Genomic DNA, 26,778 nt, shown 5'->3' with positions numbered 1-26,778 from the left:
TCCCCGGCCCGGGGCGGGCCTGTGCCGCGCAGGGTCTGCTGGGAGCGACAGGCTCCGCCCCCCGGCCGGTGCGGCGCGCGGCGGGGCGGCGTCCGCCATCTTGCATCGGTGTGTGCCGCCGGTGCGGAGCGCTGCGGAGCGGCGGTCTCGCGTTTGGACGGCGCCGGGCGCCGGGCGTGTCCGCCGCGATGGGTAAGGAGGGAAAAGCACCGAGAGCTGGCGGGTAGGGGCAGCAGAGGCTGCACCGCTTGTGGGGCGGAGTGCCCGGTGCAGGCCAGTCAGCTGCTGGCTCCGGCGGGGCATTGCCCGCGTGGCACTCACTCGGGGCTGGGACGGGGTGTCCGCTTCCTCCGGCAAGAGGGCCCTGCCGTCCTCCCCCTTCCCTGCCTTGCTGCTGGTGGAGAGGGCTTTCCACCCCTTCTGCCGGGGACGTGAGTGAAGAGCGTCGCTCCTCGCTGCGTGCAGCCGGGCGGGCTGGCTGGGCGAGTGCCCGGCCTCTTGGGGCTGACGGGTCAGTCAGTCCTGGCGGTCTCGGAGCGCCCGGTCCCTGCGGGCTGGGCCGATGCGAAGCCTGTGGGCAGCGTCCGGCCGCGGAGGGGGCAGAGGCACAGCGAGGTGCCGTGTTTAGTGAGCCCTATGTAGACAAGAAGGAGAAGATGAAAAAAGTAGTGTGATAGGTCTTAGACTATTCTCAACAAGTGGGCGCAATGCAGGATGTGGTGGGTGGAGGGATTTGATGTTAAAACGGGTATAGTTCTATAGCACAGAAGTGCAGGCTTGCTTGGATCTAGATGCAGAAGGTGTGAGACCAGGGACTGCCAGTCTTCTCGCCCTTACGATGTCTGTATTAAAAGACTTAAGGGGGGGACTGGAGCTATACATTTCTCAGCTTTTCTTTTTAAAAAAACCATTTCGATGAGACCTTCCTTCCAGTTGACCTTCTGTAACTCCTAACAGAGTTAGCGACTGGGTTACTTTGAATGTGTATTTCTCTTGTTCAGTCCATTTCTTGACCTGACAGTTTGTTTCATTGGCACAACTAAATTAGCAAGGCATGAACGATTAAGAAAGGGACGGTGTTCTAGGTCTAGATAATCCAGCAACATTGTTGGGAAAATAAAGTTAAATGACTATTGCTAGAAATTTGCTTTAGACAGTGGCATGCTTAGCCTTGTTGTGCAGAGATGCCGTAGTTTGCTTAGGTTCTTGTAAAGCAAATTACTTGGGTGAAACAGGGTGCTGAGTCCTTGTGTTGTTGTCTTAGTGTCAAGCCTAAGTCTGCCCTCTGTTTTCCTCTCATGGCTTGTGTTTATTGCTTCGTGGTCCTTAGTACTACTGATAAAAAAAAAGAAAAGAAAACAAACCAAAGGAAAAAAAACAAACCCAAAACAAATTGTCTCAGCATGGAAGTTGCCAGAGAATTGTGCACAGCTCAGGAGCTGTAGTCAGGAGCTGTAGTTAACATGTTTTCTCCTTGTAGAATTCTAGAGGAGTGATAGTTTGTGTAGTCTTGTTTTTGACAATTGTTTCTCGGAATGAGGCTTCAGTTCTACCTTTAAAAAAAGGCACCATGCTATTAACAACTTTTTTCACTCCATTTGATCATTCTGGTGACAGAATCGTGAACTATCACTTTTATCTTTCCACAGCTGATATACCTGAAATGACAGTAAGATTCTAATCTTCTAAATTCATTAAAAGAACTGGTAATTGGAGTGAGATAATAATTTTGTTAGTTTAAAATGAAAAAGAGTATGCCTGTCTGGTGTTACTGACCCTTAAATTATTTTCCTGCACACAGTTTAGAAGGAAAAGTGTAGCCCTTAAATTTGGTTATGTTTGTGAGATAGTGAAATTAAAGAAACAAAAGAAGCTTTTTACAGTAGCTTATGCTCTTAAATGCTGTATCTGATCCTCAAGATGCAGTTTGATCTGCAGTTTTGAAATGCCTGTCTAAGCATAGGTTTTCTGTGGTTTCTACATTAAAGATTTTTGTTGATAAGCTGGGTATTGCAAACAGATGCAGGAATATGTAGCAGCTGCTGTAGATATTTTGGTAGTACAAGAGATTGCAAGTTTGGCCTTTTGGAATAATTTTGTGTTTTTTCAATAGACAACATGGCAAGCCCGGGTAGAGATAACTTCAGAATGAAAAGCTACAAGAATAATGCACTTAATCCCCAAGAAATGCGCAGGAGAAGAGAGGAGGAAGGAATCCAGCTTCGGAAACAGAAAAGAGAAGAGCAGGTAAGCCATCTTGGGGGGCTGCTCACTGTTCAGTACCTGTGGAGCTATATTCAGGGGCCTGAAAGGACTTGAGCAGACTAGAGTAAAATCCAGGAGTGCCAGGTTGAATGTCTGTTTTCTTTGCAATTGTAGGAAGAACCAGACACCTCTCAATAGGGTCATAAAAAATGAACAGAAGCTCTTTTAGGTTACTGGGGCACACATAGGACACAGCTGTGACTTTTAGCTTTAATCCATAGTCTAGGTTTAAGCATGTGAGACTAGACCAAAAGAACACTCATATTTCCAGTAAGGATTTGAAACCTTGCAGTCTCTGCTAGAGCTGGAGTCAAAGTTTTGCTTTGTGAAGCGAGAGGATTATTTTCATCTTCGATACCATGCTTCAAATTGTCTAAGAGCTCTTAATAAAGTGGCTACCAGTTAGTGTCCCTGAACTATTATACAAACATTTCCAGTTGTTCTCATTGAAATTTCAGTGATCAGAGTACGTAGAACATTGTATTATTTAGTGGTTTGTCATAGTTCCTCTTCACAAAGTGTTTAGTAGTTTCTTGCCAGGAAGGTAAGGAATGTAGTTTGTTTTTCTGTTTGGTCTAAAGTGGATGAGTTTGTCTTCCACAACTTAGAGAGTGTCCCAGGCTCTGATCCACAGTCTTCTCTGAGGTGGGAATGCTTACTCTTCTACCGGGAAGGTGGTGCATGGAAAAAGAATTTCAATTATTTGGGCCAGAGAGGTAATAGTCAGAAGTAGTGTGGTACTGGAGTACTTACCTGTGCATGGGTAACTGCATTGCAGCAGTTTCAGCAAAACTGCTTTAAGTTTTGTTTACATATTTTGTAGTAAATACTTCCCAGGTAAATGATTAAAATAATGGGTGTTTCCTCTCCCATGCTGACTGTTGTAACAATGAGACTACTGTTGTGCTCTGCTTGATCTTAGCTTGTTGGACTGGTGTTTTTCAGCTCTTGCTGGCCTGAGAATGAGTTTATGCAGGGAGATGAGACCACTTGTGCTCCCGAAGTAATTGTGACTGGTAGAAAGTCCAAACAAGTTCATACTTTTCAACCAAGAACTTATGTGTCCTTGTTCAGTGCTAGAAAGAGTGGCTGGTCTTCCAAAAATGGAATGTTGTTTCTTCTTCCTTTGTGGGTTTAAATGGAATTAAGCCTCATTTGCGTTCAGAATTCTGTAGTTGTTTTTATGTCCAGAATTACACCCAGCCCATAAGTGCGTCGAACAGGGGAGAGAATGCCTTGATTTAGGTTCCTGTTAATATGGAGCTGGATGTAAGCACGGTGTTGTTCTGCAGTTTTGGACACGTTTTGCTTGTATGCCAGAAAATGAAGAGGCACTCATTGAATATAGTTTTTTATTAAATGCAACAGTGCTCGTATGTATTCTGAGCATAGGCAGTGCGTGCAGCCAATGGTAAAGCGATTTTTGGACACAGAGAATGCTTAGTGTTGCATGGTTTAGAAGTTCACCTCAAAACTACACTATTTTTTTCTCTTCTATATGAAAATTATGTTTCTGGTTTAATCTTTCCTCAGCTGGGTATAAAATACAGGTGCTGCTTAGTAGTCTTCTGTAGAAGGAAGGAATGCAGTGTGCTGAAACACAAACATTGCCTATATGTTGATGATTTCAGCCTATAAACTAAGAAAGGGGAAAGTAGCTTGTAGAATACATTTCTTGCTTAAAATGCATGCTAATTATAAGGGATAAAAGATTAAAAGCAAAAAGATCTGTATCTTCGTTGTGGAAAAAAATATGAATCTTTATAACTAGTAACAATTTAGTTCTAAGTGTCTATCTGAGGTGCTGCTGTGTCGTTTCTCAAGATACAGATAGCATAGTTTTTCTCTTTTATGTTATCTAAACCTTTGTATAGAATTCCCCTTGCATGGGTGGATAGGAAGGTGAGTAGGTAACATTTTTTGACTGGTATTGGTGAAAGCATTTCTTCAAGTGTGTATCATCAGTACCCACACTTTGGTAACTGCTAATGTCTCCCCAAAATTTCCCCTTTGTTCAGCTGTTTAAACGCCGAAATGTGTCTCTCCCGGGAAATGAAGAATCCATGATAGAAAGCCCAATTCAGGATCCTGACGTCAGCTCTACTGTTCCTATTCCAGAGGTAAGTACTTAAGAGTGTGTTTAGAATGTTATCTATCAGTGTACATAGTACTATACTATAAGAAATCCTCCTTGCATTTTTAGGAAGAAGTTATTACGGTAGATATGGTACAGATGATTTTTTCAGATGATCCTGATCAGCAGCTCACCGCAACTCAGAAATTCAGAAAATTGCTGTCTAAAGGTAAACATTGCCTGTTTTTCTCTATTTGTTTCCTTCTGTGTTATTATGAATTATACTTAGAGTCAGTTAACTTTTAGTTATGTTTTATTTTAAAATAGATCTTGCAGAAACTTGTAGTTCTGTTTATAAAGAAACTGCCAAATCTCTTCTGACCTAATGGCTAAATACAGAAGTCTTCATTATTTTGACGTTAAGTCTTTCAGACAAAGTGAAAAACAAGGATGTTTTTGATTGAGGTGTCCAGGGTAGTAACTAACTGTGTACTAACATATTTAGAGTAATTGTTTTAGTGGTTCAGCTTCTCATTCCCATTCTCTATACTCAAGGGGAAAAAATTACATGGCTAGCAAAGAAGAGTTGTAACTTGTTTTTGTTGGGGCTGTAAAACATGCAATCTTAAGGTGATGTTGGTATGTGTATAGCATGCTAGGTAAAGGTGTGCTTGGTCTTTTAAAATAGTATCCAGTAACCATAATTGCTCTGCCACCAGCCTGAGCTATTGGTGGAAAGAACAGTGTCTGTGATGTGTTTCTAAGGTGCAAATGGATAATAATATGTGTTACTGTTATTATATGTAACAGGATGTTTGCTACTTAATAGAGAAGATCTACAGTCTTCTCAAGCGAAAAGTTTGTAACTCCTTTTGAAAAGAAAATGATTGAATGAAATTATGATAATATCTACAAATTGTGTTCATGTTTTTTGTCATACTGAAAAAGTAATTTATTTGGTCTTTTTACACATATATGTTTGTTTTTATTCCCTAGAGCCTAATCCACCTATAGATGAAGTCATTCAAAAACCAGGAGTAGTACAGAGATTTGTGAAATTTCTAGAGAGGAGTGAAAATTATACTCTGCAAGTGAGTTCAGCTCATACTGACTGGGGGTTTGGAATGGGATTAGAAATCTTCCAAAAGAGTTTTGGAAGGCATATGTTGTTTTGTTTGGTGGGGGGCTTTAGTAACCAAATGTAGTTATTTTTCTCCACTGAAACCATATGTTTTATTACTGCTAAAAATGTGACTTGACTTCATGATTTTTATAGTAGTCTTTAGGGTCATGTATTCAGCTGGATAAAAACTTAGGTGTTGAAAGCAGAAGGTGTTCAAGAGGATTTACAGAGTGGTATATTAAGATCATCAGCAATTATGTGTGAGAAGAATCTGTCGCATTAAGTGTTGAATATATTGTAGTACTTTTCAGTTGAACTCTTAGGGAAAAAATTTACAGGAAACTGAAAGGCTTATTGAACCCTTTTAGAAAATCTTTGGGAAATGTGTAATCAATGGCAGGAGTAACTAGTTCTGTCTACTCCCCCATGGGAATAGCACTTAGGCCTCATGGACATTTATTCTAGAAGAATTAACTTAATGCTGAGTAAACAAAAGGTATTTGTACTTGTTAATAGTGATTCAAAATCTTTCTTAGTTTGGTAAGCCAAAAGCTAAAAATATTAGTATTACTATTACTGTTGTAAAGTTACTGAAGGTTCTTACTAAACAGAGATTTTGTCAATGCCAGGTACTTTGTTGTATATAAAATTCTATAATAGGAATTGCATTTCAGTGGAAAGTAAAAAAAGTTGAAAAATTAACCTCTGAAACTCCTATGTCAAATTTCATGTCATGATTTTAAGTTTTACTGCTGCGTGGTTTAACATGGTTTTGTTTGTGTTCCCAACAGTTTGAAGCAGCTTGGGCTTTGACAAACATAGCATCTGGAACTTTCTTACACACCAAAGTTGTAATTGAAACTGGAGCTGTTCCCATTTTTATTAAGTTGCTTAGCTCAGAACATGAAGATGTACAAGAGCAGGTAACTGTCTTCTTGAGAGGTTTTATAACTACTTAAAATTCAGTTATGAATGTCTCTTTTGGGGTGTGTGAGGTTAGAGAGGCTTTAAGCCCCATTTGCCTACTAGCTAGTTGATCTGCCTCCAGAAAGACAAAAACTTACTGTCACTAATTTTCCCTCATGGATTTTTTTTTCTATTCTACAATATTTGCTGTAAAAAGTATAGATTATCTGTAAAAGTCGATTTGCAAGCATGTATAAATTCACTTGGATGCTTTGCTTTTTAAGGCAGTATGGGCTCTTGGGAACATTGCTGGTGATAATGCAGAATGCAGAGACTTTGTTTTGAACTGTGGAATATTGCCACCTCTCTTGGAGTAAGTATTGAAAACTAATATTAACTAATAATAACTAATACAAACTAATAATATTGTAAACTAAATGAAAACTTCAATTTAGAATTTACTTGAAGAGAATATAAGTTTTAGTGTAAATTGAAAATCATAACAACATAATAGGAAACAATTTAATGTTTTGGATTACATGAGCTTCATGCATAACTGGGAACTTTTCGATGTTTGCAAAAGGAGAGAAGTGTTACTTCACAGATATGAAATTTTTGTATTGTGCCAAATCTGTGTTGTCAGATTTCTGAATATATGGGGTGGGAGACAAGGTTTAATTCCCACTGGTATTTATATGGTTCCATATGCCTAGGCAATAGGCTGTTTCCTCCATCTTTGTTCAGTAGCTCCAAGCTCTAGTTTTTGTCTATTTACTTGCTGGGGTGAGCTCAGAGTATTTTTTGCCTGAGTTGTGTTCCACTAGAAGATTTGTCTTCACTAGGAATATCATTCCAGCATTTACTATGTGCTTACCATAGTATTTTCATCACAGGGAAAAATTTGCACAACACAAATGTTGCTCAGGTTATTACCTTTTAAAGTAATAAAACAACTTAAAACATTTGTAAAATAGCTTACAATAGCAGAGGAGATCATGATTACCTTCACCAAGGGCTTAAAGAATTAACATTTTACACATTTTGGTATGTATCCGAAAGTGAAGCTGATCTTTCAGGTGTTGAATCTTTCATGTTCTATTTGGCAAAAATAGAAGTTATTTATTTTTTTGCAAGAACTTCCAAGCTTTTTATGGAACTGTTTTTATTATTATTAATTCCATTCTCTGAATGAAAACATTGAAGTTCATTCCATGCAGGGTTGCATCTCCTCGCCTCTTCTAAAGACCCTCGAAAAGGTTTATTTGAATGACATTTTATATAAGCAGTTGTTTACTTTATATGCATATATGTGATTTGGGAATGAGACATCCCAAAATTATGCAAAATAATCTGCTCAGATTCAGTTAATTTTAAGAAAATAGCTGCAGCATGTAAGATATGAAGATAAATAAATTTAAACTAGTGACCGATAATAGATTTTCTCTTCCTTGTTTGATGTTCTGTTGGTAACAATAGAGATAAAATTATCTAAATTTTAATAAGAAATTACTTTTTTTGTTATTGTTGCCTCTCACAGATTGTTAACAAATTCGAATCGTCTTACAACAACTAGAAATGCAGTCTGGGCGCTCTCAAATCTTTGTAGAGGAAAGAATCCACCTCCAGATTTCAGTAAGGTATAATAAAGTAATGATTTTAAGAAATTGGAAAGCTAAAGAATACTTATATTCATAATATTTTATAACAAACAGAATCTTTGAATCTGGATATAGACATATATTTTAAGTTTTTAATGTAATCACATAGTCTTGCTTATCTGTTGTATCTGTGAAAAATCATATACTTTGGCACCAATCAGCAATAAAATAACATCACTTAAAAACTTGAGACTAGCTACTTGCTAGTCTGGTACAAATAGTTATACACTGGTGTGAAGTGACAGACAAATTATAAATTCAGCACTAAACCATGTAGGGCTGTATTTTGTCCTGAACTGTTGTAGAGAATGTGAGTTGTAGTTGAAACTTCCTCTTTTTTTTTTGTTTTTTGTTCTATGATTGTGAGTGCATGGTGCATGAACAAAATTTTGAGTATCCTGCTCTGTCAGGTGCAATTAAATCAGACAGTGATGGCAGAGAGCACCTATATGCTCTCCCCTTTTTTTTACTTCTTCTCTCTAGTATGTGGCTGTAAAAACTGTAGAGACTAGTAGAAGCTTTACCTTCTTACTTTCAGTAAGAAATTAATTTATTGAAATTTATTAATTTAAATTAGTAAGGTTAATGACTTTAAAAAGTCATTTAAAAAAGCTGAACATTGGATATTCTGAGGTTAAATGATCATTAATCTGGAGAGCGTTTACCTCTTGAGTTAGTAATTACTAACTAGTAGTTTTTGTTACTTACTAATTCTTGAAGAAATATTAACAAAAAGAGGGGATTTTTGATGTCAGTTAATGGATCATCTCACAATGACTCTGCCTAACCTATATACTTCACTAGTATTTTGTTCTGGTAGTGAAAAAACAAGATTTTTTGCTGCTTGAATACAAAACCTCACAGAAAAAGGATGCACTATAGGCAGCTGCTAATAAGAATAGGTCCTCTGCTTTTTGCCCCTTACAACATCAGCAGTTGGACACATAACAGACTGAATTTGCAAAATTCATGTAAGGTAAAGAGTTAAGTTCTACAAAGAATATGAAATTCCCAGGCTATACAACAGGCACCTGTCAGGTTCCAAATGGTGTTAAGATGGTCTAGTTCATTTGACTCTGTGTGGAAGTTACAGAGATTAAGGCCAGAATGTACAGCAGCAGTGAGAATTGAAATAAGACATTGCTTTTTTCACCGGTTCAGTGAATGTTGGTTGCTGTGTGAGTTATTCTAGGCTGGTTATTACAAACAACTGCCAATACTCCTACAAAGCTGGCAATAAAAACCCCAAACTTTATTACTTTGAGATTCTGCTCCCTGAATGATTAAAAAAAGCATCAGTAATTCCTGTAAAAGCAGATAGTTTTTGTTTAAGCTGAACAATTATATACTTTATGCAGTATCTCTCAATAAATAGACTGTGAATCAGAATTCATCCAATTTGCTGGCTTGAATTGGATATCTGGTTTAATCAGAAAGTGTTCTACCTGGGTCTTCATTCATCAACAACAACCTCGTGTACTTAAGCAGTAAATAATTTTGCACATTTATGCCTTCGCAGAGCGTTCTCTGAAACTTGAACAGTATGGAACACCTAATTTTATGCAATATTTTTCTTTAACCTAGGTTGCTCCTTGCTTAAATGTTTTATCAAGACTGTTGTTTAGCAGTGACCCGGATGTATTAGCAGATGCTTGCTGGGCCCTCTCTTACCTTTCAGATGGTCCTAATGATAAAATTCAAGCTGTTATTGATTCCGGAGTGTGTCGAAGATTGGTAGAGCTGCTTATGTAAGTCTTCTCACCAAATAAATATCTTACAGTACTATTAATGTTAAAATTGAGCTGTGTTTTCTCACCTGAAGTCTTAGTTTATTTTTGTGGAAAGTGATGAATATGAATTCAGTCTGAAGTATTTTAAGCTCCCTGCTAGGTTACTTGGCTCCTGCAATTATTCCTGACATTGACAGTGAAAAAAAGTTTTCTTCAAAGTATTCTTTTATATTCCTTAAAATTTAGTGTAGGATTTCATATAAATGAAGGAATAGAAGGGCAAAGACTGAAGAGCAATGTTGAATTGTAAATTAATTTTTTTTTTTTTTATTTCACTGGTGTTCTTTCTAGGACATATAATTGCTGTACAGACAGTTTTTGGACTCAGCAAAGTCCAGAGGCTGGCTAAAACCGCTTTTAAACTGTTCCAATATATTTGGGTTATGGTTCATTATTTTCCTGGAAAGGAAGACTAAATCCCTGTGTTCACGTGGGACTGCAGAGTAGGTCTGGGATAGTAGTTCCCAGCACAGACAGTTCAGCACATTACCCTGTGAAAAACTGTTTTTTATAGCTGTCGGGAAAGGGAAGATTGGTTTCTCTTGCATAGAAGCTCTAGGACAACTGTGTAATTTCCTTCCCCCACACATCAGGCAGCTGAGTATGGACTTCATGTGCTGGCTTCTAGATTATTGACTCACAAAAGGGGTAATTTTACTTACTAAACATACTAAGCTTTAGTATACACCTCATACACCCCTTCTGTTTCTGTGGATATTGAATGACACATGTTCCACTATTGCATTTAATAATAGTTGAGCTGGGCTGGATCTGCTGAGCAGATTGCTCTAAGTTGTATTGTTTCATAGAGGTGCTCAGTCTTTGAACCAGCAATTCAGTTGTGGATTAGTCAAATTTGACTGAATAGGAAAAATGCAATGAGTAATAGAGTGGTTTTGATAACTAAATACGTAGCATGTGAAGTAAACCATTGTTTGCTGAAAATGCAAAATTATTCTTTTAACACTTGGTAATATCAAACAATATAATATTTGTCTCCAGGCATAATGATTACAAGGTGGTATCCCCTGCATTAAGAGCAGTTGGAAATATTGTTACTGGGGATGATATCCAAACACAGGTAAGACTAGTTGATTTAAGAAAAATTATTTGGCAAGACAGAATTTTGTAAAAACTTTGACAGAATACATGTCCAATACAGGTATCTGCATATGTCACTGAAAGAGACTTTCTAGAACTCTCTGTTGTTGATTTGATAGTTTACACTCCTACTTTAAGCATTAAGTTAAAGCAAGAACTTTTTTTTTACAGTATTGTATGTAGTCAGTTGCTTCTCTGTATGATGTTTCTGTATGATACTTTGACTCTTTTTGTTTGTTCTTTGTTTCTCTTCCTTACAGGGGGTTCAGTTATTTATTATGGTTCCCCTTTTTTCAGTCCTAAAGTTAGTCAAGATTTTCACTTCTGTGATTGTCCATAATTTGTTCATGAATTTGTATGTGATAGTCTTACTGATGTAATTTATTCTGAAGATCTGTTTTACTGATTTTAGGCAATGGCATTGATTTTGAAGCAATGCAGGAAATAGGAAGACAGGTCCTGCTTTAAAAATAATTTTCTTAGAAAGGCTGACAGTACTAGGGTGTAAAGAACATGGAAGAGTGTTAATTGCGTAATTTGTGAGCTCTAGAGGAAAGGATTTTGCTAAGGAATTAAATGGAAAACATTATCTCTTAAAAAATTAGCAACTATGCAAATTAGATGCGCACTTGTTGATCATTTTGACTTACTCATATCTTGGTCTTAAGCAGCCTTACTTAGTTTTGCTATTGTCAGTCTGAACTTTATTGAAGGTAGATTCTTTCAGATTGTTGGATTGTCTGGTCACGTACTAGAACATTGAACAGTTTATTTTTGCAGGATATGACACTTCATCTATGTAAATGTGTTGCAAAAATCTTTTGAAGTCCTCTGTAAAATGCTTTTATATATATATAGCACAAGGCTATATATATAAAAATATATATTTTTTTATATATATATATATAGTACAACCCCGTTTTCAACTTTTTAATTTTTTTAGGTGATTCTAAACTGCTCTGCATTACCGTGTCTCTTGCACTTGCTTAGTAGTCCCAAGGAATCTATCAGAAAAGAAGCATGCTGGACTGTTTCTAATATAACTGCAGGAAACAGAGCGCAGATTCAGGTAAAGCCTGGGAAATTGTTACTTGGTTGATTTTGTTTTCATTTCACTACTTCACTTGATTTTCCTTCACAAGATGTAAATGGATACTACACTGACTCTGTATGATTTATTTTAGTTCTAACTTCTATAATTTTTCCTAATGTAAATGTTTCCTTCTAAACTTTGAGATATTTTTTTAAAGAGAAATAGCTGTCACAATTTGTGCTATGAATTTCTCCAGTAAAAAAGGGACCAGTTTGTAAATGGTGAATATTTTGCTTGGATAAAGGATATGATGTCATCAATACTGAGTTGTACTCTTGTGGAAATTACTGCATCCTGACTATTGTTCCAGGTGTCTGGAGCTATCTGAAAAAAGGTTCTGATCAATAAAAATGAGAATTCTGAATCAGAATACATATTCCAAAATTATTTTTCCCCTTCTTCTTCAATCAGAGGTGAAAACGTTTCTTTCTGATGTAACTGAAGTGTTTAATAAAGTCTCCAATTACAGACATAGTCTCTCTATGGCCAGCACAGACATCGATAAAATGGAAAATTTTGTTCTGAGGCTTCATCTTTAGTTCAAAAACTCAGGATGTGTTGTATGATTTTTTAAATGGACCAGTTCAGTAAGCTGTGCTCTGCCCAGTAAGCTGTGCTCTGCCCACCAGAAACAGAGAAATAAAAAACCCAAGGTATTCTGGTGGCCGCTGTAGTGCAATGTTGGAATTGTTCTGAAATTCAGTTTAGCATTTCTTGTTTGTATGGCATCATCTAAACAAAGTATTCTTTGCTTTGATATCCACAGGCATCACTAATTCTTGTAGTTAAGGCTATAAGGGTTCTGAAATCTTTATTAATCATTGTAAAATGTTACAATTTCATCTCTCAGGCTGTTATAGATGCAAATATTTTCCCAATATTGATTGAAATTCTTCAAAAAGCTGAATTTCGCACCAGAAAAGAGGCAGCATGGGCCATAACTAATGCAACATCAGGAGGAACCCCTGAACAGATCAGGTAAGTTTGTGTATATTAGTATTTTCTCTGCCTAAGCATCTTCTATAATGCATTTGGATTTCTGCATTTGAATCTTGACAGTCATAGCAACAAAATCCTAAACATAACCTCATTTCCTTGAAACTCTGTACAGAGGCTAAATGTAGAAATTCAGAAAAATCAAGAAGTACTCACAACAAACTTAATAAATAATTAGTACTTTGTTTCAGGGATGTTGCACCTAAAGCTTTCACAGATTTAACTTCCACAGCTGATACTGCATTCTCAGACACAATTGAAACAGATGATGAGCAGTTTCAGTGTTTGAAAATGGAAAGCAGTGGGGGATTCTTTAGAAACTTGTGCAGTGAGATTGTATATTTGGAGACAGACTTCAGGGATTTTAGTGGTTTCTTCAAGTATTTTAAACTCACTATCAATATTATTTTAAAGCAGATAGCTGAACTCCTTGCTTAGAACTGAGTTTGATTAAACTTTTACTGCAATAGCTATTTATATGCTGCAAAGGTAGAATTGCTAGAATAAAATACTCTCTGATTTCTCTGAATGCTGTAGAATAATGATCACTTTGAATCAGTAGCTCATAATTTGATTTATAATTTACCGTATTATTTGGAGGCCAGAACTGAAAGTGATGTGATAACAGGGATAACAAAGGAAAGTGTCTTGTTTTTTAAATTTTATTTAAAATTTTAAAATATAATATATTTTAATATATAAGTAATGTATACAGTAATTTCACGACTATAAGACGCACCCTTTTGACTAAAATTTTGGTTTGAACCCAGAAGTGCGCCTTATAGTCCGGTGCGCCTTATATAATGGACAAAGTTCGGAAATTTGCCAACACGGAAGTACAAGCTGCAAACTGAGCTGGGACCCGCAGGAGCTGCGGCCGCGTGGGGGGAGCCGGGAACCATGGGAGCCGCGGCCGCTGGACAGGGGAAACCGGGAACCAGCACAGCCGCTGGGCGGGGGGACGCTGGGACGCGGCATGGCTGTCGGGCGGGGGGATGCTGCGCAGCCGCTAGCCGGGGAGAAGCCGCCTGGCCACTGGCTGGAGGGAGGCGGTGCGGCCGCCAGCCGGGGGGACACGGGGAGAAGAGGGGAGAAGCGGCGCGGTGGCCCCCAGCCGGGGAGAAGTGGAGAAGGAGACAGCCGCCGCTGCTGGCCCAGCGCTAACCACGCGGGGAGGCACGGAGGGAGCCGCCGTGGCCGGCTCCGGACCAGCGCTAAGCGCACGGGGACGGAGGAAGCCGCCGGCTCCAGCCTGGCGCAAATTGCACGTGGACGAAGGAAGCCGCCAACTCCAGCCCGGCGCTAACTGCGCGGGGAGGCAGGGAGGGAGATACCACCGCCAACTCCAGCCCAGCATGAATTGCGCGGGGACGGAGGAAGCCACTGCCGCTGGTCCGGCGCTAACTGCGCGGGGAGGCAGGGAGGGAACCCGCTGCCGGCTCCAGCCCGGTGCTAACCGCATGGGGAGGCACAGAGGGAGCCGCCGCGGCCGGCTCTGGACCGGTGCCAAGCACGCAGGGATGGAGGAAGCCGCTGGCTCCAGCCTGGCCGGATTGCACAGGGACGGAGGAAGCCACCGCCCCTTGCCCCGCGCTAACTGCGCAGGGAGGCAGGGGGGGAGCCGCTGCCGCCGACTCTGGACCGGCGCTAAGTGCGCGGGAACGGAGGAAGCCGCCGCTGCTGGCCCGGCGCAAGCTGCGCAGGGAAGGAGGGAGGGAGCTGCCTCCACTGGCTCTGGACCGGCGCTAAGCTCGTGGGAACGGAGGAAGCCGCTGCCGCCGGCCCGGTGTGAGCCACAGCCACCCCAAGCCAACCCGGACCACGGGCAGCCCCGAGGCAACCTGGACCGCTGTGAGCCGTGGCCACCCTGAGCTGCGCCTCGCCAGCCGGCACCATGGGCAGGCGGGAGTGCCGAGGCCCCTGGCATGGGGAGGGCGCCTGGGGCTGCCTTTAAAGGCTATGCCAATCTGTGAAAAATGTTTGAGCACCTGCCAGTAAACCCTGCGATTGCACGATTCTGTTACTATTTTGTTACTTTATTGCGTGCAGCGCAGCTCCTTGCTGCAAAAAAAACAAAGCGCGCCTTATAGTCCGGTGCACCTTATGGTCATGAAATTACCGTAATATTATAATATATTTTATTATAAATATATATAATGTAACATTTCAAAATCTAGCATTTTAAAAATAAATTTTAATTGAGGATCTTCAAATAGTGAATGTGCACATAATACCATAACAATGGCTTCTCCTAAAAAATACATGTATATTATTGGTGCCATGAAGTTTTAGTCCTCCTAGTGTCCTCAGAGTACTACTGCCTGCCTAACTGCAGGGTTGTTTTAAACCACTGAATTAAACTATATTTAGACAAACATTGCTGTCTTCATCTTGCTTACATGCTAGAAGCTAGGACATGGGTTATGACTCGCAAAAGTTCATACACAATTTTTTTCAAAATTGGGAAAAGGAGTGGAATATTCAAAATCCCAGTATTTTTGTCTTTGTATTTATGGTTACATTCTTCTCTTTATAGTACGTGATGCTAATACCTTAATGAACTGCTAGTGTGGACTGTGGTAGCACAGAACAGTGCCCAGTATTCTTACATGTATCTAATGTGTTTACTTGATATTTTTATCACTAGAAAATTGTAACTGCCTGAGAAAATAACTTCCTGCTAAATTTTTTTTCTCTTATATTCCATTAAGCCTGTCTGAAGATTGTAGGTAAAAAGAAGTTAAAAAGACTGCAGAGTTTGCACTCCAGTTAGGAATACATGGATAAGTTGTAATATTTATTTCATTTTGGGCCAAGTTTCTCTTTGTATTGTTGTGTGTTTTAGAAATTTTATTTCAGCCACTTTTTTTAGCAAAAGTATCCATAGCAGTAGACTGGTATGTCGGAATAAGTGTGCTGGATTATCAGTTCTTTTCCCCTTCCTCTTTTTTTTTTTTTTTTTTTCCTGTTATATAGGTATTTGGTAGCACTAGGTTGTACCAAGCCTCTTTGTGACCTCCTGACTGTGATGGATTCAAAAATAGTACAGGTGGCTTTAAATGGACTTGAAAATATTCTGCGTCTTGGAGAACAAGAGTCAAAGCAAAATGGAATTGGCACTAATCCTTATTGTGCACTCATAGAGGAAGCCTATGGTAAGAGCACTTCTTTTAAAGCTACATACCTGAACTTCCTTATTCTAGGCTGTAGAAACAAAACCACTGTGAGTCATTTTGAAATTTGCAGGTAAGTTTTAATATAAGAATTACTCCAAGCATAAGTAGACATAAAGTATCACAAATTAAGTAACATAACTTTTAGAGGAAAGTGGTTAAATGCAGAAAACGCCTGTGTGTTTGCAGTCAGTTTAAATATCCCTCTAGAGAAGCATTCTCGGAAGGGTTTAATACAGGTGTCCCAGTCTGTTGGAACCATGCTTTGCATAAACTTATCAGCCATTGCTAAATACAGTTTTTAATACATGATTACATAGTCCTGTCTGCTACGGTTTCATTATCAACAGGGATGTAAGATCAATTTTTAACTGATCCCAAAGTTGGATCACATTTTAAAATAGTAAATAAATATCAGTAACAGAAAAATCAACTATACATCATAAAACTAAATAAGTTTTTACTTTTGCAAGTATTTTGTGTAGTTTCTTATAAAGGTTCTTGAATTAAACCACTACGTAAAGGCATTCTAGAAAAACTAATTTGTGGAATTTCATGATTGGATTCTTTTGCAATTGGCTTATAATGAAACTGGCATTCCATATGGAGAGTTGCCTTTTTATAGCTCTGACAAAACAAAATTGGCAGACATTTGTATTTCAGAAACTGCTAGCAACTAAGAGAACTGTGGTTATAACTGGCCATATTATATCTGATTAGATGGTACTAACTTTTCTGTAAAGCAGTCTTTACATCTGAATTCCCTGTTATTTTTTTAAATCAAGCGTGTACTTGAAAAACTTAGCAATTACATGCGTAAGAGGATTAAGTACTGAAGACTTTAATGGAATTTATTGTGTTGCAGATTTTCTGTCCATTCATAATTTTAAGTATTGACTCTCTAGGTTCTCTTCTTTCCTTTAGCACTTAAGCATAGGCTGCTGAAGCTGTAGAGTATAAGTTCAAGTAAGGAAAACCAGCTAATTATATCACCCTCCTTGCTTTGGTCTCTGCAGTCACCAGAAGGATTCATTTGAGCTCTTTCTAATCCAACTTAAGTGGAAAGCTAAACAAGAATTTTATATCAATCTAACTGACTGCCTTGCACTTAATTCAGCCAAAAGATCAGAGGCTATGTCCTCTACTTGCAAAATGGTAAGCTTTCCATAAGGTAGTATCTTTAAATCTTACCATTAAATTCAAAAAAAGATACCAGACTGTGCCCAGTGACAACTCCATGAGTGGAAATAGAATTTAGAGTTGGGGAAGACTTAAGAGTAGAAGAACAGAAATTGGGATATTAGTAAAATTGAAATGCTTCTAGTATATTTTAAAAATTCCTTTGGACAGCAGAAAATGAAGACTAGAAATACATGAGTTAGGAAATTAAGAACCAGTGATACCAAATTAATTGAGGTGACTAGGGATTGCATCTTTTTGTTTTAAGAAGTGTTGCTATACTATAAGCTGTTTCCGTTTGAATTCATCATTCATTCAAGCAACTATATTTTTGAAAATGTTCTATTTTGAATTTAGGACTTGATAAAATTGAATTTCTTCAGAGGCATGAAAACCAAGAGATCTACCAAAAGGCTTTTGAACTCATAGAACATTATTTTGGTGTCGAAGAAGAGGACTCTAGTATTGCACCTCAGGTGGATGAAAGTCAGCAGCAGTTTGTGTTTCAACAGCAGGAGGCTCCAATGGAAGGGTTCCAGCTCTAAACTACTGAAGAGAATATAAGCATAAAATTTAAACACTTGTACGGTTTGGGTTTTTTTTTTCTCAGAGGTCTTTTCTTTATGGCCAAAGTTAGAGGAAAAACTGAATATGTTTTGCAGAAATAGATGAAGAAACAGCTCATGCACTTTTATATATTGTGTTAGAGACAACTGTTCTCTGTTTCGTATTTGTGTTCTTCATTATCTCTTATGTACAGAAAACAACTGTGAGTAATCATGTCTAAAAGCGTTAAATGTGATTTAACAAGAACTGTTTAGCTAAGACTTGGTAGGATTTTAGGTAATAGTTCTGAATTTTTAATGTAGTCTCAAACTTCATATCAGCAATACAGTTACTGACAGTTGAATTTTTGGCAGTAGGCTTGACTTGCCCAGTCTCTATCAAATCTACCTCTTGTATTGAAGCAGAAACATTGCTTCAAAACTAAGGCATGAAATAAAGATGAGCTTGTAAGAAGCTGAATTGGAATGTGAAAAATATTTATTTAAATTGTGAAACTTTTATGCATTACTTACTTTACAACACACTGTTGGAATTTATTTATAAGATGTATTTAAAGACATAATAGATATACATATATAATGCTAATTACCTAATATAATATTGAATATATGAAAATGTTTTTTCTGAATTATGTAGGAAGAGGACTATTTCAGAGGTTTTCAAATTGGAATCGGCAGAGACCTTGCTGGTCACTTGATGTTGGCTCTGTCATGAAAGCTGCTAAATGGCATTACAAGTCAGCCACAACTGCAGTACTTTGCAGTGGAAGCAGCCGCTGCAGTTACCACAAGAAAGCTGCGATTAGGAATGACAGAAGGGTGATGTGCACCAGTCATCTAACTGACGTTTTACAGCTGTCTTCTGTCCAGATGTGGTAACACCACTTTAGTTTGAGAAACATTGCAATATTTGCCTTTTAGTACAATAGCTTCTTAAAAGTTTAGACAGTAGGTGTTGTTTTTTGACCAAGTATGCTACTACCCCTTGAATTACTCCTTAGGTTAATGAATTTGGTTTGTTTTTGGTAACATAATAGAAATACTGCAGTGAAAAATGAATAGTGTATCACTCCAGTTGAAGGAAAAGTTTGTTGTACTGTAAATAGCATTAAGTATGTGGACACCAAAACTAACTAGAAGTTATTGTCATCTAAATATTTAGGCTCTACAATATACAGTGTTTGCTGTTAAACACTAAAAGAAATAGAATTCTAATATTTACATTAACAGTTTTGAGTACAGAAAAATGTATTCTCTACTTTGACTTGCATATAGGTAGTGTTTCTGGTGTATTAGTAGTATATCTCATTTGGAGAAATTAATACTTTGGGTTAACTCTCTGAAGTATTGCTATTTTTTATTACCTGTAATTAATGTGTTAACATCAAACTCCTGGGTTAAGTGAAATCTGTGACATATGAGAGCATTTCATGCTTCATAAAAAGCTGCAATTCAAACTTCTAATCACTTACCCATGGCACTGTGCTTGTCACTAAATATGATTTTAATGCACTGAAAAATACAGGTTAAAGGTGGTATCATTTACAGTACTATTTTATATTTAGAATTTTTTTTACATGCAAGTTAAGATTCTAAGATGTTTCACTTTGATGTTACAGCAATATATTCTATATTGTAATTGAATGTGGGACTTGAAGTGGATTTTCTAAAATTAATGGTCAGTTTTGACTAAGATATTACTGGGAGGGAAGTAACCTCCCTTTGAAGTCTTTTTAGTGGAAGATAGAAGTGTAAGAAGTGTATATAGGAGTGCTGTTACTTTATGAACTCTGAATACAATGAGATATTTTAGCAAATGACACTTTAAACCTAGATTTGTACAGCATACAACAGTTTTGAATAGTGTGATAATATTGAGTACAGCTGCCAAATTTTCATATAATGTTAGGTGATTGTACTTATGCCCTTTCTACTCTCATAGTTCTAGGTTTTCATACACCAACCTTCATTCTTTCCTGTGGTTTCCCCACTCCCCATCTATCAAAGAACAGGGTAACAATCATAGAAATCTACCAAGACTATAGCAAATGCTGAATTTCAGTGTTCTAGTGTGAGAAAATTATTCAGGTAACAGGGTATTCCTTTGTTTTTACAACCTTGTTTTGATAACAACCAGCTGTGCCTGCTTTTTATTTGGAGAGCCCTGTAAAACTACATTTATAAGCCTCTCTTATTTAAACCAAATCCGAACTATGAAAATCTTAATTGAAAGACTTGAAAATGAAGAAAAGAGGGGACATTTAAAGTATTATATTTGTTTTGAAAGAATGTCTTCAGTTGTGTGGATATATTATTCTGTCTTGTGGATCGTTAGTGACTGCACTTTACGCATTTAGACAAACTGTATTTCATGCCTCCGATACATTTAAATGGAACAGTTTGAAAGGGAACTAAAATTGATGGACTTAGGATAATGAAAATCCTTATTTAAACTCAACATTTGGTTTACCTTGATATTGTTAAGAAATAATGTTGAAAATTCTTTAAAGGATATACATACAGGATGGTCTCTCCTATTTTATCACTGGGTTTATATCATGGTTTGTTAAAAGCACATAAATGAACAAAATAAAACCAGAGATTATGACTTAAGGTCCGCTCTGATGTACTCATTTGCAGGTAGGGGCATGAATATGATGTTACCTAAACAGATGAAACCAGTATGGAGAGAAAAACAAAATAAAACTGTGATATGAAAATCTCTTTAAGTTTGGCATATGCATTGGTATATGCAATCTGAAGTGCCCCATCAGTTACAAAGTCTGTTTAAAAAATACAGGGGTTTGAGTTTAATTAAAAGGGTACCATTTGTTCTGCTTAAATGTGAATACTAACTAGCTAATCTATGCAACTATGCAGAATTTAAGATTTTTTTTCATTAGTTCCCTACTCTTGTTACACTGAATCATATCTAATTATTTTGTCATTGCACTTTTGTCTGAGGACTGGTTCATACAGCTTTTTAATTTTCTAGTATTTGCTTTACACACTGTTGCTAGCAGCAATCATAAAATAGTAATAATGTTGGCACAGAAATGTTTGCTCTAGAACAAGTTTGCAACTGGAAACTGTTGGGCCTGTCTTTAAAAAAATAGTAAAGATGCACTATTGTCTTTCCTCCATGGTTAATTCTCAGTTGGTTTAAATTTATTAAGTTGTACAACCAAGGATTTTTGTAATAGGTTTGCAAATTGATACATGGACTTAAACTGTGACCTCAAGATTTCACTGAAATCTGGAATGAAATGCTAGTTACTTATGGCACACCTTCATATAAAGCGTGGAAACTAAATTACCTGCATTAACTTCAGATAGTAATAGTGCATCTTTAAATCCAGGCCAAAGGCCCATTACTGTAACAGAACACACATAAGTAGTATGCAATATTATGGAATGTTAAATCTCCAGATACCATACAGAAACCAATAAAACCTATTTTACAGATGTTTACTGTATTTATTTAGTGATTCAATAAGTGTTGCTTCTTAAAACTGAAAAATGCAAATAGCATTTTGAATACAGTATTGATGCCAATGTGTTCCAAGTGGCAATTTGTGCACTGAAAAACTATCCACTATCACCAGACAGAAAACTTCCTTGGGTTTAAATATTTTGTGGTTATCTAACCAAAGGTAACTGACATTCTAAGGAAACTACCTCACCTCCTTTAAAACTAATTACTGCTTTTAATCATATGCAAAACATTCTAAATAGTTTTAATTATATGCGACAAGTATCCTGAATATCTTCCTAATGAAAAAGACTTTCCTTTTGTTTTTGTGATGCTGTAGCTACCCTTACTGGCTTCAGGGTGTGCATACTGCGGTTGTCCATTTAGGGGTGAAACTCACTAATTGCTCTCAGCAGCAGCTACTTTTGCTCTTCTGAGGGCATTCAGCATTTCAGATGAAGTTATTTTGTCTTCGCCTCCGCAGCCAATGCAGCCTCCTGCCGCCACTTGGCCTTCTTTGCCAAGTTTAAGCTTGTTAAGGACTCATGACGTGCAGCAGCCTGAGGAAGTAACAGCATAGGAGTAAGGATGCACCCAGAGAAAGCTACCCAACCTCAGGAATGGGCAAGAGCCACTTAGGGTGGCAGGGGTGAGAGAGACTAGATTAGCTAAAACTTGGGCAGCTGTAAACTGCTGCTCCTGTTTTAGGTTTGTGTGGTTTTCACAGAATTCCATTATTTTAAAATACACTACATGGTCATGCTTACCTTCTTAGCTGAGGCAATCACTGCAAAACAGGCAATAATTGAGAGCCCAATCATGATGTAACAGGCTTTCACTCGAGCTTTGTTTCTTGCCTTGTCTAGCATCTCTGGCCTGCAATTAAAGTAGTTGAACTGAGTCATTAAAAAGGGCAAAGTATCTCTTCAAAGCATTGCAGACATAACATCACAATTAAAAAATAAATATAGAATTAGCTTATGAAACAAGCATCTTCAGCTTGCTGCGGTTAGTTATGTATCAGCCATTTTCTGGTCCTAATCTATTTCCCATGGCAAAGCAATATTTAGTAGATTTAGACTGTTTTGGGGTTTTTTAAGCTGGAAAAAAAGTGGCTCAGGCAATAAATGCATTTCAATGCTCAGGGTAAATACACCAGAAATCATACCTTAAACTCTAAACATAGTGAAAATTAAGTGGGGTTATCTGTTTAAAACAGATGGAGACGTATATGTGGTGTCAGATGGATGGAGTAAAAGCAAGTTCCCTTTATTCAAAGTTAACTAGAAATCAGTTACTGCTATATCTAACCTGTTCAGATGGTGTTCTGCAGGCTAAGGACTTTACATCCCTGGATTGTTGATTAAAGCAGCGTTTGTACTACTACGAGTTAAAGGTTTTAGTTCTTTATTAAAGCAGCAGCCTGACAGAAAGTGGGCAGCTGATGTCAGCCACCTCACTATTTCAGGAACGCACACCTAAACAAGGTGGTCATCAAAGGCAAAAGTAGTGAAAACTGCTGTCTTCTGTTTGGCACTAGTCAGTGCAAAGGAGATGTTTTACAGCTCAGCAATCTGCTTCAGTACAGCTCCCATTTCCACCTTCCCCTCTTCTGAGCCAGTAGCATGGCCCTGGGGACCAGCACAGGACAGGAAATCATGAAAATTGTCCAAAAACGTTCAGCTAAGTTTTTCCAAGTCAAACATTATACTTGGTAGTACAGTTTTTAAGATGTTCATAATAAGACTGGCTGTGCACCATTTTCCTTTCATAAGTCATCATGGGAATGCTTTATATATATAGATATGTTGATATATGCATATTTGTAAGATGTAAGTACATGTTTTATACATATGTATAAACCCACAACTATGTGTAAAAAGAATAGTTGCATAAAGAATTTATTTTGTGTTCTACATAAACATGGTGTAATGCTCTCTTTCCTTCAAAAAACCTTAAGATTTACTTTAAAGAGTAATGTGGTGGGATGGGGATTTGACAGTGCCCATGAAAGCCTGCACCAAGGCTGAGGGCTGCAGTGCTTGGCTCTTAAGGTTCAGTGTGGTGGAAGAGGACAGTTCCCATGAGTGGCAGTGCTATACCATCCCTTCCTTGCACATTGTGCACACACCTGTTTCTTGCAGGTGACTAATAATGCCTGCAGTTCTAAGGAGCTGTTTCTGGTTTGTACAACGATAAAAATCATCTTCAAAACAAACTGCACATCAGACTGGCACGTAGGATCATTAATCCAATAATCCATTTGTGGCAACAAAAGCAAAACCATAAATGTTATTAGTCTGATGTATTAGCCTAATTATACTTCACAGTGCACTAATTGAAACTCCTCTGAGGCAAATTTTCACTTTCTCCCTGCCTTCTGCATTTGCTTCAAGAAAAACAGACCTTACAATATTCTTCCCTAATTGCATATTAGGGCCTTTGCTATTCAGTCCTTAACCAAGACTTCAGGTAAAGCTCTGTTGAAGTCAGCAACAGATGGGGTTTTTTTTAAAAAAAACAAAGAAATCACAACAACCTTTAGTAAAGACTGCAGATTTGTTTCATAGTACAAACTAACTTCGGCGGTTAGGTTGCGTTCACAGGTAGCAACATCTTGCAATTCTTTTTTCGATGAGAGTTAAAACAGTGCCACAGTTCAACCTGAATGTCTAACTATTAACTATGCCTAGTATATTAGTATAGTATAGTATAGTATAGTATAGTATAGTATAGTATAGTATAGCCAGAAAGGAGATTTTTGTGCATGTGTGTGTGAGTGGCAAATACTACGTTTTTATAAACATCTCCCAATGACTTGAATAGCATTTACAGCTCCTGAGACACGTCTGAACCTTCCTCTAGAGGAAGATGATGAAACTGTCCAGAAAGCCACTATCCAGCTTAGCAACCTCCAGTGAAACTGTCAGGAACCAGCAAGAATAGGCAGAGGATGTACCTGTTGCTTTACCCAGCTCTGCACACTGTTTATTCTCAACATGTCACTCAAGGCAGAGACATACTGTGATGATAAAAAGTAGTGTCCTGGAGAGATGTCTAACATGCTAACATCCTAAGAAAAGGGAGCCTTAAGGGCTGAGGGGGGTTTCAGGTGGCTAGTGCCTGACTTCCTTAGGGGTTGCTAATTTTCAGCAAGTCAGAGAACTGTAGAGTGTGTGTGGTTTGGGTGGGAAGGGACCTTCAAAGATCATCTAGTCAAGTGGGTCAGCAAGAGTAGGAGACCAAGGCTATGTCAAGTACTCAGTTTTCCTTGATGAGGATTATCCTCTCATTATCTCCTTCCCTATTTTTCCTCAAATTCTATACTAAAAAATAATTTGTTGTATATAATCATTCAGTGACACCTCCATTAGAACAACTGTAAATTTCTGTTTATGTGAGTATAAACAGAAAATATTGTTTACCAATAACATCTTTCTCTGATTGCGTGTTAGGAATAAGCAAAACAAACAAGCCAGTACGTAAATGTAACCAAGGCTGTCAACTCAGATGGATCTAGTTCTTAATCTCAGGCTCTAGGGACTCCAGCAAGGAACATTTTCTCATCTTAACCTCTAACCAGGACAGGAAATTCTCTTGCCCTTTAATTTGTTTCCAAGTCTCAGAGTTGTAAAACCAACCGTTTTAAACTCTGTGGAAAAGCTTTAAATTTTCCACAGGATCAGGATCACACCACTGCTTTCCCTTCAGCTCCATGTTACCCTTGGACAAGAGCAGCGCACTTACGGGATCCTCAGAGGAATCTCTTCTTCTGTCTTGAAACGTCCAGTCCACAGGAGGATCTTTTTGTCAAAATTCGAAGGTTTGTAACTTGCAACCACCCTGTGAGCCTGCTCAGCTTAAAGAGTAGGAAAAAAACACTTTGTAAACCGTGCACTAAGAGATAATTATGACTGATAGTAACGTGTGGAAGGGAAAAGCCCCACTCCTTTTGGTTGTTGGAAGAGTAATTTAGGGATTAGACCTCCAGGTCTCGGCTACGCAGAGTCACCTCCGCGCCGTTTCTGGAATATCCCCGCACGCAGCGAGTGCTCCTGTGGGTCTGATTCGACCTCCCCTTCGCCCGCGGGTGTGGGTACCCAAGCGAGCAGGGGAACGCTCGGGACCACCCGACCGGAGGTGCCACGGGCATCCCAGTCCCGCTCCGTCCCGCTCCCGAGCCGCCCGCCCGCGCATCTCCCCGGCAGCCCCGGGATGCCGAGGCTCCTTACCGCGGGTGGTGCCCGGGCTCCGGGCGGGATCCCCGGCGGCTCCCCGCGGCGCGGGCGGGCGGAGCGGCGGCAAGGACAGCAGCCGCCCCGGGCGGAGGAGAGCCGGCAGCATGGCGAGGATGGCGAGGAGCGGCGGGACCCTGTGCCGCGGTCAGAGCCTCTGCCTCGGCCGGAGCCTCTGCAGCAGCGGGAGCGACCCCGGCCCCGCCCCCCGAACCTTTCCAGCCGCGCCCGGAGGAGAGGCGGGACGGCCGCCGACACCCGGCGGGGATCGCTCCTCCGGAGATGGCACCTTGTTCAATTACAGCACTCACGGATTGCAGGCGAGGAAAAGTCAGCGTTCGAGACAAAACTCGGCTAAAGAAACAGACGCGGTAGTTCAACTTCGTGTTCGGACGTGCACCTGTTGGAGCGAGTCCAGAGGACTGCCACAAAAACAACCAGAGACCAGGAGCATCTCTCCCGCAAAGACAGGATGGGAGAGCTGGGGTTGTTCAGCCTGAAGAAAAGGAGGTTCCAGGGAGACCTTACAGCACTCCCAGTGCCTAAAGGGGGCCCACAAGAAAGATGGAGAAGGCCTTTTTACAAGTAGTAAATTGTAGTAAATTGTAGTGATTCCTATACCCCATTACAAGGAGTAATGGCTTTAACTGAATCATGATGGGTTTAGATTAGGAAGAAATTCTTTTCTGTGAGGTTGGTGAGACACTGGCACAGGTTGCTCAGACAAGTTGTGGATGCCTCATCCCTGGAGAGTTGGATGGGGCTTTGAGCAACCTGGTCTAGTGGAAGGTGTTTCTACCCATGGCAACTAGATGATCTTTAAGGTCCCTTCCAACCCAACCCATTTTATGATAAATTTATAAATTCTATGGCACAAACCTGCTCATATCTGTGTTTCTGTCATTTTACTGCTTTCAGAATGCCCAAATATATTAATTCTCACCATAGGCTTTCCCACATACTTCAACTGAAAAACTTTTTTATTTTTTGTTTTTCCTTTCAAATCCTGGACAGTTTTATTTTAAAAAAACAAAATCAAACAAAAAACAAACCCTGAAAAAAAATTTTAGAGAAATCAGCACAGAATAGACATTTACTAAGTAACAATCAGAGTCAGCATGATATTCATGACGGTATAAGATTGTCC

General features: G+C 38.9%; 2 protein-coding genes across 2 annotated transcripts; one reads left to right on the top strand and one right to left on the bottom strand.

Annotated features, from left to right (window-relative positions):
- The first annotated feature begins 87 nt into the window (after window positions 1-87).
- On the top strand, window positions 88-21,389 carry KPNA5 (karyopherin subunit alpha 5). The gene is made up of 14 exons (XM_033053658.2): window positions 88-192; window positions 2,114-2,247; window positions 4,284-4,385; window positions 4,469-4,568; window positions 5,336-5,430; window positions 6,254-6,385; window positions 6,653-6,741; window positions 7,906-8,005; window positions 9,611-9,774; window positions 10,819-10,897; window positions 11,861-11,986; window positions 12,861-12,988; window positions 15,983-16,161; window positions 17,716-21,389. Exons 1-14 carry the CDS (start codon window positions 189-191, stop codon window positions 17,901-17,903), a joined length of 1,620 nt encoding a protein of 539 aa, XP_032909549.1. The 5' UTR covers window positions 88-188; the 3' UTR covers window positions 17,904-21,389.
- Window positions 21,075-25,740, bottom strand: FAM162B (family with sequence similarity 162 member B). The gene is made up of 4 exons (XM_033054448.2): window positions 25,629-25,740; window positions 25,144-25,255; window positions 22,164-22,272; window positions 21,075-21,956 (listed from the first exon to the last, which is right to left on the bottom strand). The coding sequence occupies exons 1-4, from the start codon at window positions 25,738-25,740 to the stop codon at window positions 21,858-21,860; spliced, it is 432 nt and encodes a 143-aa protein (XP_032910339.1). The 3' UTR covers window positions 21,075-21,857.
- Between the last annotated feature and the right edge of the window lie 1,038 nt (window positions 25,741-26,778).

Source organism: Catharus ustulatus, chromosome 3 (assembly GCF_009819885.2).
Source record: "Catharus ustulatus isolate bCatUst1 chromosome 3, bCatUst1.pri.v2, whole genome shotgun sequence".
NCBI lineage: Eukaryota > Metazoa > Chordata > Aves > Passeriformes > Turdidae > Catharus > Catharus ustulatus.
This window is presented reverse-complemented; position numbering and strand designations above follow the sequence as displayed.

What these genes read in the sequence shown, in the direction of transcription:
- FAM162B (XM_033054448.2), bottom strand. Translation starts at nt 25,740, where the DNA reads ATGCTGCCGGCTCTCCTCCGCCCGGGGCGGCTGCTGTCCTTGCCGCCG. An exon ending in GAGATTCCTCTGAGGATCCC is followed by an intron (nt 22,273 to 25,143) that starts GTAAGTGCGCTG and finishes CTTTAATTGCAG; the next exon opens with GCCAGAGATGCTAGACAAGG. An exon ending in TGATTGCCTCAGCTAAGAAG is followed by an intron (nt 21,957 to 22,163) that starts GTAAGCATGACC and finishes TTACTTCCTCAG; the next exon opens with GCTGCTGCACGTCATGAGTC.
- KPNA5 (XM_033053658.2), top strand. An exon ending in ATGAAGATGTACAAGAGCAG is followed by an intron (nt 6,386 to 6,652) that starts GTAACTGTCTTC and finishes TTGCTTTTTAAG; the next exon opens with GCAGTATGGGCTCTTGGGAA. An exon ending in ATATTGCCACCTCTCTTGGA is followed by an intron (nt 6,742 to 7,905) that starts GTAAGTATTGAA and finishes TGCCTCTCACAG; the next exon opens with ATTGTTAACAAATTCGAATC.